Below are 16,474 nucleotides of genomic sequence, written 5' to 3' on the forward strand. Positions count from 1 at the left end.
TTAAACTCTTCACTGACAGAAGGAAACGAATTGACAACTGGACTGCCCTGTAAGAAAAAAGTGAAAAAATTTAAAAACTTTGAAAAATATTTGAAATATTTTCGAAAAAATTGAATTAAAATCTATGACATTTTTTAAAATTGATAAAATTAACTTTAAAAAATATTTTTAATTAATTTTGAATTGATAAAATTGTCTTAAAATCAATAAAAATCAGTAAAAATATAAAAATTACTAAAATGGGACAAAATCTGCCCGATGCACATTCAGGAAAGTCATCTAAAAGTGACTTGGGTAAAAATAAGGCGTCGCCTTAAATTCTAATTTAAATGTTTATTGAGTGAAAAACGTTAAGTTTTCTTATTAGAATTCAATAAAATTAATTTTTTAATAACTTTTTATTATTTTTTTTAAGGAAATTCTTTCTAAAAATTATTTTTTATCAATTTTTTTAAAGAAATTTTTTTTAAATAAAATTCTTTGAAAAATTTTAGTTTCCAAGCAACTTTCAAAGTCATGCCTTCTTATCAATTGCGAGTAATTTTGAGACAGCGACGCCTACTCACAGCAAATTTCTTCGCACTTATGTCACTTAATGAGACAGACCTCTAAAGAGATCGCGCCGCTTCTCATTTAATTTCATTCTAGGAAGAAAGATTGCCTTAAAAGATTGTTTTTGCGCTTAAACTTGGTTTAACGAGGTAATTATTCAAGACGCGAAAAATTTCCGTCGAACAATATTGAGTAATGCTCAGAAACAATGCGCAAGGCATAAACACTTGAAGATGAAATTATGCTAATTAACTTCAATATTTACCCCGTTTACCTTACTTTTTTTGTACGAAAGACTGTCTAGATGTTTAATTCAATATTGAATCACTTAAAAATTTCATCGCAAGTCGCTCGGTTGAAAGTGAGATTATTTTACAACAATTCATGTATGTTTTTGTCCATGTAGTATTGAAAAAGTATCCATTCCAATCCAATATGATCCGAAATTGATGTCAAACCGTTTTAGTCTGAAAATAGCAATGGAAGGGGGTTGTTCAAGGATTTTTAGTTAATTTTTGTGAAGTTATAAAAAAAATCTCAAAATAAAGATAGCAAAAAAAAATATTAAAAAATATTTATTTTATTTTAAAAAAAATTATTCAAAATTAAATTAACAATTTAACAATTTAAAAAAATATTTTTATATAAAAATACCTAACTTATTAATTTTATGATATTTTTATTTTAATTAACTTTTATTTAATATAAATTAAATAAAATTTATAATTATTTTTAAAAATCATAAAAAAAACGATTTTTCAATTAAATTTTAATTCAATTAATTTAAAAAAAAAATTTGATGAATTAAAAACAAATTTTAAATTTTTAATATTTTTTCATGAATTTTTTAAAATAAAAATTAAAATAAATTTCTATAATTATTTTTAATATTAAGTACAAACTAATTTTTAATTAAAATAATTTTTTTTAATTTTTAATAAAAATTTCTTGAACGATCCCTCGAAATATATTTTTATTTATTGTAAAAAATAAAAAACCAATTTTACATCATTATGTCCAATTTTTCCATACACAAAAAGACAACAATACGTAGATGTAAAAAAAGTGAGTGTGAATAAGACACAAACAAACAATGATATAACGGAAGATCAATATTTAACAACATTTGGGTCACCAAATAGTTTAATTTGTAGGTAAATGCTTAACATAATCGAACCATCAATTCGTTTACGAGACAGTATCTTTTACCTCAATTTCTCTAACTTTATCGTGAAATTCCCATGCGCGCACTATTGAACCTGATTTAACTCGTTTTCCATGTTAGCGACTTGCTAATCACGATTTTTGCATAAACCGAAGAACTTTCGATTTCGCTCAGTGTTGATGACCGTCTGGAAATAAAATTTTCCTTTCCCAAAAGCGAAAGTTCAAACTCTTCAAAGACTCAGGAAAAAAAATCTCAAATCCGATAAGCAATAAGAAAAATCGCAAATCTGACAATTTAATTAAACCCTGAGAAACAAATCGCAATTATTAAATATTATTATTATTGAGCTTATCAGTTCATCGTTTCTTTATCTCTAATTTTGAGCAATCAACTAATTAAGCAGAAATAGTTGGCACGTTGTGTTGTGCAATCGAGCAAAGCATCGCGAGCAAGAACGGAAAATTAAAAACACATTCAGAATAATTTAAAAAGATTATTTTCGAGGAGTTTCGTGAATGATCTGAAAATTATTTTTAAATTCCATGAGTAGGTTAGTATAGAAAAAATAACAGTAGTAGCGATGCATACTGAGATGCATATATACGGCCTTTTTAGTTTATGAAATAAAATGATTATGAGAGTAATTTTTTTATTTGAAGAGACGTTCATTTTTTGAGGTACAGGTTGAGATCAATTTATTCGACTCGTTATAAAAATATTTTTTGAATTTTTAAAATATGGTAAAAATAATTCAATTTAAATTTTTTTAAACAAAAAAAAAATTATAAAATTAATTTTTGGCCCTCTGATGGTGAGTTTTCGAACTTCATGATAACCTGTAATTTAGGTTATGGACCTAAAATTTTTTTAAAAAATTTCATTTTGTTAATTTTTTCTAATTTTAAAATTAGGTATAAACATTTTAATCCATTTAACTATAGTTAAAATTCTTTATTTAAAAAAATAAAATAATTTCAAAAAATAATTAAAAAAAAATTATTGAAAAAAAAAAAATAACAAATTAAGTTAAAAATAATAATTAAGGTAAGTTAAAATGGTTTAATTCATCAAATTTAATTTTTAGTGAAATTTATCAAAAAAATATTTGGATTAATTAACTTTTTAATTTTTTTTTAATTTATTTATTTAGTTTTTAATTTTATTTTATTTTTTAAATAATTTTTTATTTAATTTAATTGAATTTTTTAATCCATTTTTTAAAATAATTAAAATAATTTTTATTTAATTAAATTAAATTTATTTTTTATTTATTTAAATTTTGATTAATTTTTATTTTATTTCAATAGGTGAACAAATCCATAAACTTGCGTAAATCGAATCTTTCCTGTACCTTAACAACACATTTCAGTACAACAACGCGCACTCGCCATCTACTTAACACATGTTAACAACCCATCGATACACGAAACGCTCAAAATCCGACAAAACATCGTTCATTTCTGTAAACCTTCTCAATGTAAACTCGAGAAATTTCACTTGTGCATTGCCACTTATGTTGTTTGTGTATTATCATGCACACTTTTTGTACAACACAACTCAAAACAAAATACCAAATCAGTTGATTAAGTAAGTTGGTCGTGTTCGGTTGTACAAGAAAAAGCGTCTCGAGAAAAAAAATCATCAGGATTAAAAAAAAATATTTTTTTTACTGTTCAAACTTTTATACGGTTCAATCATCTGTGAAATTGTACGTCGTCAACAGGTAAAAGGAATACCCAAATTTGTATGCGCCGGGCATACACAGCCTTTGGTTACCTGACGTAATAATAGTGCGCAGTTGGATTTAATTTTTCAAAAGAAAACGATACAAAAAGGATACAAAGAAAAAATATTTCACAACAAATATCGAAAAAAAAAAATTGAAAAAAAAATTAAAAATTAAAGTGAAACGAAATCTCTCAAAATGATTTTTGTTAGAGATGAGATAAGGTGACCCCCGTGATAAAATTCACAAAATTGCAATTAAATAACGCAATAAACCATTAAAAAAAATATTTGAAAAAATTAAAGCGAAGGACTTCCTTGCAAATCAATAAAACGAATATTTTAAGGAATATCATTAGCACCGATTGGAACAAAAAATTAAATAAATAACCACACAGACGATATATAAAAAAATATTATTTTAAACAGGCACCATTAGGCTGATTAATATCAATCAAGGTAATTTAAAATGCACTAGAATAGTATTATTATTCAAACTCATAATATAGTTAAGGCTGCCATAATCGCTCGAACCGACCAACCAAAGAGTAAAAATAAACAAAGTGAATTATTTATTGTACTAATTTAAACCGTCAGGGCTTATGATGTGTTGTCTCGTACAATATTGCATCACAAATCGTCTGGAAAAACGACAATAATTAAGATATTTTTTGTGGTTGAGACATTAAAATCTCGTCGGAGTTGCTCATTAAGTCTACGTGTTCATTGTCTCATGATCCTTAACAGATGTTTGAAAAAATAATTTAAAAAATTAAGACAAAAATGAGGGTATTAGGATGTATCAATTTTAGCATCCTTTCTATTGTTTTATGGGTTTTTTTTAAATTATTTGAATTTTTTTGTGTTATTGAAAATTTTTTTTACAAGATCTTCAGGAAATGATAATTTTTTCTCAATTATTTGAAATTTTTGTTAAAAGCTTTTTCAATTTTTAAAGACTTAATTTTCTATTAAAATTTGTTCCATTTACAATTTTTAAGTTTAAAAAATTCTCTTTAAAAAAACAAATTTGACTCACTTTTAAAAAATTTGTGAAGCGAACAAACATCTCTTAATTGAAATTCATCAAATAAATTCCGTTATTGTTAAAAATTTTGCACACACCTTCAGACAATTTCACGGTAACACTTGACTTTTGAGGCCTCGATACATTTTTCATTAACAATAACTGTCTCGTGTTTCATTGTTCCATTTCAAAAGATCCACAAGAAGCGAGAGCAGGTAAAAAAATTGATGAATTGACTCTTTTTTGTTTCTTTTGAATTGCACAAAATTTGAGACGTCTGATATTTTTCGAACGGAGTTCATTTCGGTTCATCACTTTTTCAATTATTCTTGAAATTTAAACCGGATCCTTAAAAATTTACCTGAAAAAATATTTGTAGACACTCAAAAATGCATTGACACTGTCTGATTGTTGATCGGTGAATGACTCGAATTGCAAGTCGTCGTCGTCGAGTGTGTTGTTGTTACTTTCTTTTTTTTCTTGTTAATATTAACAAATAACAATATTTTTGTTAGTTTAACTAAATTTTTCCTAAATGAACCGAAACTCGCTGCAAATTGTCTGAGTAAACCGGTTCAATAATTAAAAAGTTTTGCATTGGAAATGGAACGAACGGGCTCGCTTTGGGTTAATGATCGATAATTTCTACCAATTATTTGAAAAATTTGTGTAGGAAAGAAAATCCAACGACAAAAACTGGAAATTTGATTCATGTGTCATTTCGGAGAAAAGTGAAAATTTTTTAATGAATAAATAACTTGTCAAAAAGTAATTTCTTTAGCTCTTAGTTATCGGTCAAGAAAGACGCCCTTCAGTGAAATCGTGATTCATTCATTAAGCAAAACAACAAAAAAAAATCTGCAGTAAGTGCCTATCATTACACACAAAAAATAACACAAGCAACTAACCAATCGCTACGATAAAGACTGTTACTTTGCAATTACCTGCTGGAGATGCGTGGAATATGTGTCAGTAGTTGAAAATTATTATCTGCGATGTTTTCTTGTGCTCGATGAAAACAATCTTCAACCGTTTTATCGCCGCTCCATTGCGAAGGTATGAAGAAAGAAATAATTAAATACCGAAGAGTTATCTAATAATACAAATAATATAAAAAAATAAATGAAAGAGCTTTTTATTTGCCTTCATTTTTATTAATAACGGCTATTATGTGAATGGAAATTGTGCAATAATAATGAATTAATGTGTAATTAAATTAATTTTTTGCAAGAATCAAGAAAATATAAGCATTTGAATTCGTTCTTTGAGAAGATGTTGAAAGAAACTAATTGAAATTATTCAATAATTCAATGATATCAAGGTTAGATTGGTTTCAAAAAAATATTATTTTTATCTCGTAATTTTAAATTCTTGCAAGATTTAAAATGCAAAGATCAAATTCTACAAAAAAAAATAAATATGAATTGCTTCATAATTGAGAAAAAAATGTTTCTGAATGTGCATTCAATTATATTTCGTTTGTTAAAAAAATGAGCTTTTATTGTACTTTTATTTTTCAAAAGAACGAAATATTTGCTAATTTAGTATTTGTTCAAAAGGCTGGTACAATTTTAAAAAATGTTTCACTTTTTAACATATTATTTATTTTTTCAAAAATAATTTAATGGAACAATTATAATTTTTTTCAAATTTGGTTAAATTTTTTAAACAATAAAAACAAATTTAAACAATTGTTAAAAGTGTCTTCGAATAATCTCTAAGTCTCTCTAATAGTCGAAAGTCCCTTTTTTCTTGTTTCATTTTATCTTAATATTCATAATAATTTTTTTATTTCAATGCTTTTTCTAAATGCAAATTTCAATGCAAATTTTCAGAAAGAGCAGACAACAAATTCAAAATTTGTATTGCCCTAAACTTACATTAATATCTCACAATCAGTTAAAAAGTGCACGTTTTATGTAATAACAATGCAATTGCAATAATTATTTTACTATTTTTACAAATTCACAATCAATTTACAATAAAAAGTAATTAAAAATGTGTAAAAAGTCAGTTCATAAAATTATTGCACCTTACCGCAAAATCAGTTCTGAAAATTTACTTACAAAGCAAAATATTTAAATATCTTTTCGGCATTACTCATGATGTCAAAGACACGTTCTAACGTAATAAACTTACGCAATGATATGTCGTCGGAAGGAATTGTCGAGAAATGCCATCATGATAGTAAAACATTTACTATTTGTAGAAACGAAAAAAAATCACTCAAAACACACGTGTTGTATATAAATAAATACCGTTTTAACTGGAGCATGCACTAAAAACGCTTAAAAGTTGCGAATGTTGTGTGTTGGCTAGCAACTGGTTGATATGTCTTAATTGGATGTAAAAAGTTCAGGGCAAACTATAGATGACGTAGAATTCTGAAAGTATAATAAAAAAATGTATTAAAAAAAGGTTAAGAACGAGAATTAAATATAAAGAATTTCCTTACAATTTATTATTATAAGATTACAAAGAGTTTTTTCCGTCATATGGGAGTGAAATCGAAAATCATTAACTTACAAGTTAAAACATTAGCGGACAATTTTTTTTGCTGTACCTAAGTTAAATATAACTGCAATAACAACATGTAGCATGGCATGGGGTTTCACAAAAAAATGTCTTGAAGGTGTTTTTTTTCTTACACAAAACATGTAGTGAGTAAAACAAGATCAGAAACAAACCCCAACAAGTCCAAGGATCTTGCAACAAGTTTTGAACGTAATTTATCTTTTTTTCTCTCTCGCTTGCATTAAAGGCAAGTTGAGCAAAAAGAACGGCGGTTGTCAAAAATTATTGGCTTTTAATCTTGTTCATTGCTATAAATCACACGAGGGAGGAAGGAAGTGTTTCAATTTGAGAGAAAAGTAACAAAATTACTCACCTGTTTATAATTTGAAGCTTCCCAAGGGTTTCAATACCTTTGACAACTCCGACAAACTGATAGACAGCGATTTGATATGGGCAAGGTTGAGGCCAAAGCGTTGTCTATCGGGAATGTTTGAAGTACTTTAACTGTTAATTTTGATTGGAATTGATTAATTGAAAATGTTACAGTTTGAAAAAAAATTGAAACAAGTTGAGTCAGTGAACGTCCTTTGAAAAAATTATCTTCGTCTATTAAAAGATATTTTGAACCGGAAACTTAAACTTAAATTAAAATAATGTTTGTTAAGTAAGAGATTAAAAGAACTTACCCACAAAAAAAATAAGAGAATGGAATTTTTTTTTTTGCATATTCAGTTTATGACAGATTCGTCATACAAATATCGCAATATGAACTTGTACGATGAATTGTTGACTTTTTTCCGAGCATTAGAGGAAATAATGGGACTCCTCTATTTATTTACCTATTATTTCACATTTATTACGTTGAACGATCACGACACACGACAATTTTTGTCACCTCGAACACTTTTGATATACGTAACAAAAACATGTTCCACAAAATTGTTAAAAAAGCTGAACGTCTTGAATAATTTTTATGTAGTTTTTGTTGTGCAAAGAATAAAAATTAACAGAAAAAAATTACGTTTGAAAGGTCGTTGATGTTGTTTTGTACAGTACTGTATAACTCCAATGACCTCTCATGGTTTTGCATAAAAAATTCTTACATTAAAAATGTATTGTTTCAAATGAATAATTAGACATTTTGGCGTAATTTAGAGTGTGAGTTGAATAGACAGTTAATGAACAATTATATTTCCTATTCGAGGCACATCTTCTATGCCACAGAAATCATGGAATATTAAAATCTACAATGTCATGGGTATTTCTCTGAATACTTGCATTCGGCTCGGAAATGAATTTTTATTGCACAAGGGCTTAACAATAATGAAAGGAAAAAATTGTTTAAAATGACGAAGATTTGAGACGACTTACATGCATCAAAACATCAAATAATTACGTTTGTGCAATAATCTTGTACTCGTTTTATTTTTATAAATCTTTTTTTTTTAATAAAATTTGTAGAAAAAAAAAGTTGTTCTGACAAGCAGTTTTAAATGGAGATAAAAATAATTCACGAAGCCTTTGAGCAATTTTTGGAATTGTTTTGAGGTACATTCTAAAAAATGAACGAAAATCCGCTCAAGTTAAAAATTAATATTTAAGACTTAAAAATTACACGTATGTTGTAACGTTAAAAAAAACAGAAAATGACAAGATTGATATTAACGAGTTGCAGTAAGATTTAGATTAAATTTTAAAAATATTAGCTAGACAAGCTGTTTACAACGTTTTTAGTTCAAATGTTTGCGACAACTTTTCAAGATGCTGTGATTTCAAGTTTTTTTAGTGACGTTTTCAGGTAAACTGAAGGTCATATTTTAATTTTCCTCTCATTATAAGCTTTTAGTTTTATAAAAGTTTCGAAAATCTGAAAAAAAAATTTTTATGCTTGGTTTGGATTAATTGGAATAGAACTTATAAATCTGAGACAATTCTCAGAGAATTTTCAATTTTGTTTTTTTTTTCTAAATTAATTATTAGAAACAATCCATGTTAATTTTTAAAAATTCTCTGCTCGTGATGATTTTAAATTTAAACTCTGAAACATTAAGAAAAAGTTCATAATTAAAAAAAAATTAAGTGTTAAATTACTTACTCACCTGATTAGAATTACATCAAAACCTTTTTGTAACACACAAAATTGATAATTTGATGAGCTTATTGAAGTTAACTTTGCAACTTTAGACAATAAAACGTGTCTAATAATTATTTATAACTCGTCTTGTTTTATAGACCGTAACACCAATCGTACCATAGCAATAATCTAAAAACAATACTTGCACACTTTTCGAATTATTTTTCTTCTAGCTATCAATTTTAGACCTGACAGTTGAATGACAACCACAACTTCTATTTTTTTTTGTGAAAAGAATCTGTCACAGAAAAAAAGTAACCAAATCACGCATTATAATTAACGACATTCCATCACACTTTATGTGGTCTAATTCACTTTGTGTACTTACTTTTATTAATCAACTTTCTTCTTACCAAAATTTTTAAGTTATTTTTAACAACTTCTTTGTACCAATCTCTCATGTACTTTTACTTTTTTATTTAATTAACTTGCCGGATTCACTTGAGTTAATCAAAAATTAAGTTAACATTTCCTTCCTTTCAACTACTTACTCTCTTTATCTAATTTTAATCATGTTGCTAAATTGTCTAAACGATGATGCGGTAAACGGAACCAAAAAAGATGATTAACTTACCTGCAAATTTACTCGTCTGTCATTCCAAAACTTTACCGGATTGTTTAATTTATTCGTTGTCATGTGTTTATTTGAAGACTATCATTATATTATGTATTTGACCAAATTTGAGGCCATTCATAAATTATGTGAAGTTACTTGCATAAGAAAGTCTAAACGGTATCAAAACTACCTACTGAAAGTTTGACATGAAACGAGGTCAGTAAGTTAAGAAATTATTTATCATCATTCATATTTATGTTTTTTTTTTTGTGAATCGTTCACTTATTTTTTTAACAAGTAAAGCACGTGTGAATGCCGCAATCAATACAATTATCTAACAAGTTGAACGTCACAATATTTTTTTTTCAATTTATGATTTTTTGAAAATTTACAATTTATTAAGGTTTCCTGCTTCTTCAGTCATTCAAGTCTTTTGTAAATGTTTATTTACATTTTCTTTACATAATTTTATTGAATGATGATTAAAGCGCGCAATTTTCTTCTTACTTGCACCCAAAGCATAGACATGTCGGTTAACAAGTTTTCCAGAACTTGTATCCGTTATAACATGTTTATTTTATTTTATTTACGGTACAATATTTATTTATCTATAAGCGAGCGAAAAAAGCGTTCTATTACATAATTTATAGACGCAAGTGTGCACTGTTTATTCGTATGGCAAACAATAAATTGATACATCGTTCGTTTTTTGTGTCGCTTTAGTTTGTTGTTATTATTAAATATATTTGAATGAATATTTTAGATTTATCTCAAAGATTGTTTTGTGAATTCCGTTAATAAAATGTTTAAATGATTTCTTTCTTCTCAATGTATGTAAATTGGTGCAGACTGGACTTTAAAGCCGTTACATAAATGATAGTAAACAAAGTGAGAATGTGCTTATTAAAGTTAATGGTTGCACATTTCTCTTCGACGGTTAGATTGAAATAAAAAAAAAACAGGTGAAAAAACCACACAGACAGATTCTGTTTGAATTTATTTGAGACACGCGGTTTGAAAGACCAATTAGGTTCAAAAGAGAATCAACATAAGCTGTTTCGAATCCTTTCAATAATAATTCAGTTTTGTTTCTTCACTTTGAAAGGATTCGAAAGAGTTCATGTTGATTCTGAGAAAAACTTTTAGAAGTTGGTCTTTCAAAACAATTTGTCTCAAATCAAACGAACAGAATCTGTTTGAGTGATTCTTTAATCTATTTTTATTAATCCATTTCTGAAAATCGACTTTAGCGAATTTCAAGATCTATTTTAGAAAACAAAACTTCTAAAATTGATCTTAAAATTCGCTAAAATCGATTTTAAATATGTGATTTTGTATCCATAAATGAATCTTCTAGATTGTCTTAAGCCTTTTTTATTCACGAAAGAACTTTTTATACTTACCTTCTTTGATATCCAAAAGATTCGAGCTCCAATCTACTCTAATACCAAAATTTTGACTTAAAGCATTACAAAAATGCTGACAAGGGCTTTAGGCTTATCTACATTTTGACATCTAACAATTAAAAATTTTAAGGTTTCTCACAAATGTCAATCAAAATTTTTTGTTTGTCAAGAATTCGTTGCATGTTTCTTTTTTTAAACGTTTTAATAAAGGAATTTCTCAAGCCAACCTTTCAAGAAACTTTTACTGAATTACTCCGCATCAACATCAACAATCACTGCATAAAAATCGCCCGCCCGGTGATTGAACTGACATGAATTATTAGACAAACACACGCCTTGTACACGCTCACTTTAATTAATAACAAACTTAATGATGTATGTCTTTATGTAGGGCAGTGATTGTGTTCGAGTTATGTACTTTTAATTAATTAATCACCTTATCTGATGCAAAGTTTCTTTCTTCTACCTAACAATGCAGATTCACCTATATTGTGTTTTTATGCTGTTATTTCGCCTACAGGTCAATGTCAAGTCAAGACATGATCTCAATAGTTTCACTGATAACTAAAAACTCTGCAAATTCACAATTTTTTTATATTAACGCCTTTACCGTTCATTGGCCATTTATTGCGCGCTGTGTTGCAAAAAAAAACCAGCTTGACTGCAAAACTTGAGTGATTGCATAATTTTTTACGTCTGCGATCATTTAATTTCATACATGAACAATATTCGCTTGTGATAAACGAATTTTTATTAAATGTCTGTTCGAGCTAATCGTCGTTGACGTCGAGCTTCTAAGATTTCCTCTTCCTTACGACGTTTCTCAGCTTCTTCAGCTTTTGTTATTTCCTCTTTGTGATGATCTTCAATTGCTTGTTTTAGAATAACTTTAACCATTTCTCGATTTTCCTTCTTCAAAATCCCTTCTTCGATACAGTTTTGAGTTGAGAGTTCAGTTTCAAGTGAAATTTTCATTCCAGTTTTTTCGTTAAGGCTTTTGAAGCATTTTTTACTCCAACAGAAATGAGTGAAATCTTGCATCAGTTCTAAAATCGGTTCAAAAGAACGAATTTCAGCTAAAAATGAATTACAAACTGCTTGAATTCGAGGAATTTCTTCGAAATCATCCACGAGCTCCATGAAAATATTTTTGCTGTTCTCGAGAGCTTCAAAAATGTCATGAACATTCAAGCAAGCGATCTTTTCATTCAACCAAACTTCTCGATTGTGATAGAAGTTGGCAGCTGTGAACCATAAAGTTTCGTAAGGCTTGAAACTGACAATTAACTGATCGATATTTTCTAATTCAAGTTCGGGCAAGTTGAAAAGCAATTGACGCTCGTTTAGAGTTCTTCCAAGTTTTTGAGTTATCAAAAGATTTTCCGAGAGTTTTTTGCAATTTTGGGCATTTTGAGTTACTTTTGTTGCATCATCCTTGAACTGATATTCTTGAACTTGAACTGTCAAAGATTCTAAAGTTTTGTCAAAAGATGATGTTTCACTAACTTGCTCCTTTTGAAACTTTTCAATGTCGAGTATTTGTTGTTCTTGAGTGACATTTATTTGAGATAGAATGCGATTTGGCCAACGAATTGCTTCCCATTTTAGAGCACAATCCTCGTTTGTTAAGACGTAATGAAAGAAATCAAGAATCTCGTAATCGTAGAGTACAACTCGCATTTCTTCTTCAGTTGATTTGATGAGTTCAGGAAGGGTTTCTATCATGTTTTGAGTCTCAAAGAGGAATTCAACGGAAGATGGAGGTTCAAAAAGTCTTAAAGATTAAAAATTTAAGTTTTTATGAGAAACTTTAATACAAAACTAAACTCTTACCGATTGAAAATTTCTCGATATTGAAGAACGATCTTCATAGTTTTATCTCGAATCAAATCATTTAACATTTTCATCAATTTTTGAATAAGATCATTTCGTTTTCTGATCAAAATACGCTTTAAAGGTTCGATCAAGACAAAAAATGGTCCAATTACGATACTGATTGGTAACTTTTCTTCCAATTCCTGCTTTTTATCAATGTTCATTAAGATTTCTTCCTTTATTTCAAGCATTGTATGATTTTCTGACTTGAAATTTTCCACAAAAGTCTCATTTTTCATCAAAAAGAACTCTAATTGTTCGTTATAACGACTCGCATAAGCCTTCAATGGAATAATTGCCTTTTCATAACATCGTTTCAAGTAATTTCTTGGTTCTGTGATTCTTTCATCCATCAATCCTATTGAAGAAATGCATAAACCAGGTTCGTACAAAAGACATTGAAGGACCATTGGATCAATTATCTTGATAAAATGAGTGTTAAGTAGCACTGTGTCGAAATGACTTAACAAAATATCCGAAAAAGTATCAACATTTGATGAGAAATGAGCTCCCAATGATTCGTTCATTTGAAGTACAAGATGAAAAATGGGAAATTCAGAGTCAAAAGGACTTTGAATCAAATCTTCATCCCATTCAAAGTCTTCTGAAACGTCTAAAGATGTGATACAAGGTTCACATAACCAATTGATGTATTGTTGAATTGATGAACAAATCAGTGCCTGAAGAGCTTCTTGCATCTTTTGTTGTACGAGAAGCATGAAACGATAGAGTTTTGAGATCAAATAAACTTCCCAATTGCTGATCCGAATGTTGAACCAACCAATTTTGATGTTCTTGAAGTGATTATAAACGACTTGAGCTAAATTTTCAGGCCATTCAGTTTGAAGAAAGTTTGTGATTTCCGTTATTTTTGACTTTTGAACCTTATCAAAGTCAGAAATTTTCATTTCAGTCCCTTTTTCGATGTTAAACAGGCAAAGAGAAGAAATGTCAGAACAAATATTGGAAACATCAAACATGGCATTGAACACTTCTGGTTGACAATAAATCGATTTCCAACGAAAATCGTGACGTAAAGTTTTGAAATCGTAATTCAACTGAACAAGATTCTTTTTTGAAGCTTTTTTGGAAGAAAATTCGGATAATTTTGTATCAATAGCTGCTTGACATTTCTTGAAATGATGTTCAAAATCTTTCACGATCTCATTCAATTTGATTTTTTGACCATTTTCTGCCTTATCAATTTGAAGTTTCATCTTCAGACTAATTTTTTGAGGCATTGAAGTATTTTCTATTAATGGATGGCTTTCCAATTCTGCTTCATATTTAATCATTCTTTTACATTTTTCACGAAACTCAATAGCTCTTTTTACTCTTTCAACATATTTCGTTGAATCTTCATTCCAAAAGTTGATTTTTATCGAAGGAAGTTGATGTTCTTCAAAATTTATTTCATCAATTACTCTAAAAAGTTTTGACTTTTCATTATAATCTACGATTTGAACTTCAACCCAATCATTTTTTGGTTCTTTAAGAGATTCAGAACTCTTGAAACTTGCTAAATCTATGTTTGAAGTTAGATTTTCGTACACTTCAGGAAGAAATGCAAGTGCGGAATGTCTTAAAAGATTCAATTTTGCATGTTCGAACAATTCCTCGAAGTTAAAGTCGTCAAAAAACTCCAAAGGAAGTTCTTGAGAATCGTTTTTGAAAATATTGTTCAAGTCAAGTTCTTGAGTTGCAAGAGTTTTTTGCATTTTTAATCCCATATTTAGTTGTGAGTAGTTGACTCGAGTACTGCGAGTAACGTTAGACACCTTTTTTGAATAAAAAATTATTATTTTTTTTATTGAAATTTTAATTTAAAAATTTACCTTCGAATCTCGTCCCGTTAAAGATCTTCTGAGACTCGCAACACTCGGAACTGCATTCCATTTGAACTCCGGAATATTTGGCCTAAGATCTCTTTGAGCCCGTCTATTATCCGCAATAATTACATTTTCAGTCATTTTGAAAGGATTTGACTTATCGAGTTGAACGTGTCATTAATCACCTCGGTTACTTGTTTCTGTTAAAATAACGCGGCGACATTGATCCAGTTCGAACAAAAAATTACTTAGTTATTAAGATATTAAATGAACTTGAAATTGATAAAAATTTTAAAATATATTTTTTTTTTATTTTCAGATGGCATGTGGCATATCGTGTGTAGACAATGCTTTAAATAGATCCTTTAAAAAATTAGGCATATTTATTGGGAGACATCCTGGTTATTTTTTAATAGTTCCAGTATTATTAGCGTTATTATGTATGACAGGGTAAGTAAATAAAAAATAATTTCTTTCTCAAACTGCATGCCGGAATCTCACATTGTAACGAAATAATTGGCGTCACAACAACAATGTAAATAAATAAATAAGCGACACACAGTGGCAGGTCATGCATTTCTTTCACATGATACTTTTTTATTTACACATATAAGAAATTATGTTTCATGATTTTTTTCGTAAATAATTGTATTTATTGTTATTTCAAAGCTTGTAGTATTTTCTTCATGAACAGCGAACAATCAACTTTCTACATGTACTACACAAAAAAATAAACAAAAATGCAAAAGCATGACCTTACTCAAGTATAAAATTTTTTCTCGCATAACTCACGACGACAAACAATCACTTGTTTTTAAATTTATTCTCTAATTTTTCGTTTTTTCTTCTATGAGCTTCCTCAATAGTAAGAAGTTATTGCTGTAGAAGAAGAAGAAAAAGAATTTTATTGTTGTAAACAGTTGGTATCGCGCACACAAATGAATTCAGGTCAAGTTCATGTAAAATAACCGTCAGAATGATGAAGCTACTGTTTATTTATTATGATGATTATTGTTTTATTTTTTTCATTAAAATGCAGAAAAAATGAATTTTAACTGCATTGCAATCATTTGCCACTTCATTGCGTGCCGATAATAAAAACAATCGTTTAATGATAGAGTCCAATGCGTGGCGCAATGATGTTCAATTAATGGGATTCGTTAAAAAAAAATGCGGGAATTTAAAAATTTTTTAAGACGTTGCGGGAATTTTTAAAAAAATTTTAGATTTTGACGATTTAATATTTTTTAAATTTTTTTAAAGCTTTAATAATAATGTATAATAACATATTTTTGTTTCCTTTTTTGCTAAGGAAAAATAGAAGGCATGTTCTTTATAAAAATAGTATACATTAAATAAATTTTGGAAATTTTCGTAGATTCCTGTCATTACGTTGCATGTGTCGAATGATACATACTAAAGATATATTGATAGCTTTTACCAAATCCTCCATCGTCATAATATTATTAACATATTAATATAAAGTCAATGGTATTAATATTAAAAATAAAGAAGCAATAAAAATTATTATTTAATATTCTATTAAAAACTTACCCTCAGACAAATATTCTTACTTACCGCAATTGACTTCGAATTGAACATCCCTGTCATGTCTAACTAACTAATACCTTCAAAATCATTCAATTTTCGTACGCAACCTCAAGGAAATGCAAATCACGCTGAAAAAG

General features: G+C 28.2%; 2 protein-coding genes across 2 annotated transcripts in view; one reads left to right on the forward strand and one right to left on the reverse strand.

Annotated features, from left to right (window-relative positions):
• The first annotated feature begins 3,316 nt into the window (after positions 1 to 3,316).
• The window catches only part of LOC134835708 (patched domain-containing protein 3), a 29,181-nt gene continuing 16,023 nt past the window's right edge, over positions 3,317 to 16,474 (forward strand). Inside the window, exons 1-2 of the mRNA XM_063850637.1 lie at positions 3,317 to 3,904; positions 15,106 to 15,236. Of these exons, the coding sequence (XP_063706707.1) occupies positions 15,106 to 15,236 (131 nt within the window). The 5' untranslated portion in view covers positions 3,317 to 3,904. The remainder of the gene's footprint in view (positions 3,905 to 15,105; positions 15,237 to 16,474) is intronic.
• LOC134828189 (dynein axonemal heavy chain 1) lies at positions 11,836 to 14,927 on the reverse strand. The gene is made up of 3 exons (XM_063841194.1): positions 14,793 to 14,927; positions 12,916 to 14,735; positions 11,836 to 12,856 (listed from the first exon to the last, which is right to left on the reverse strand). The coding sequence occupies exons 1-3, from the start codon at positions 14,925 to 14,927 to the stop codon at positions 11,836 to 11,838; spliced, it is 2,976 nt and encodes a 991-aa protein (XP_063697264.1).

Source organism: Culicoides brevitarsis, chromosome 1 (genome assembly GCF_036172545.1).
Source record: "Culicoides brevitarsis isolate CSIRO-B50_1 chromosome 1, AGI_CSIRO_Cbre_v1, whole genome shotgun sequence".
Classification (NCBI taxonomy): domain Eukaryota; kingdom Metazoa; phylum Arthropoda; class Insecta; order Diptera; family Ceratopogonidae; genus Culicoides; species Culicoides brevitarsis.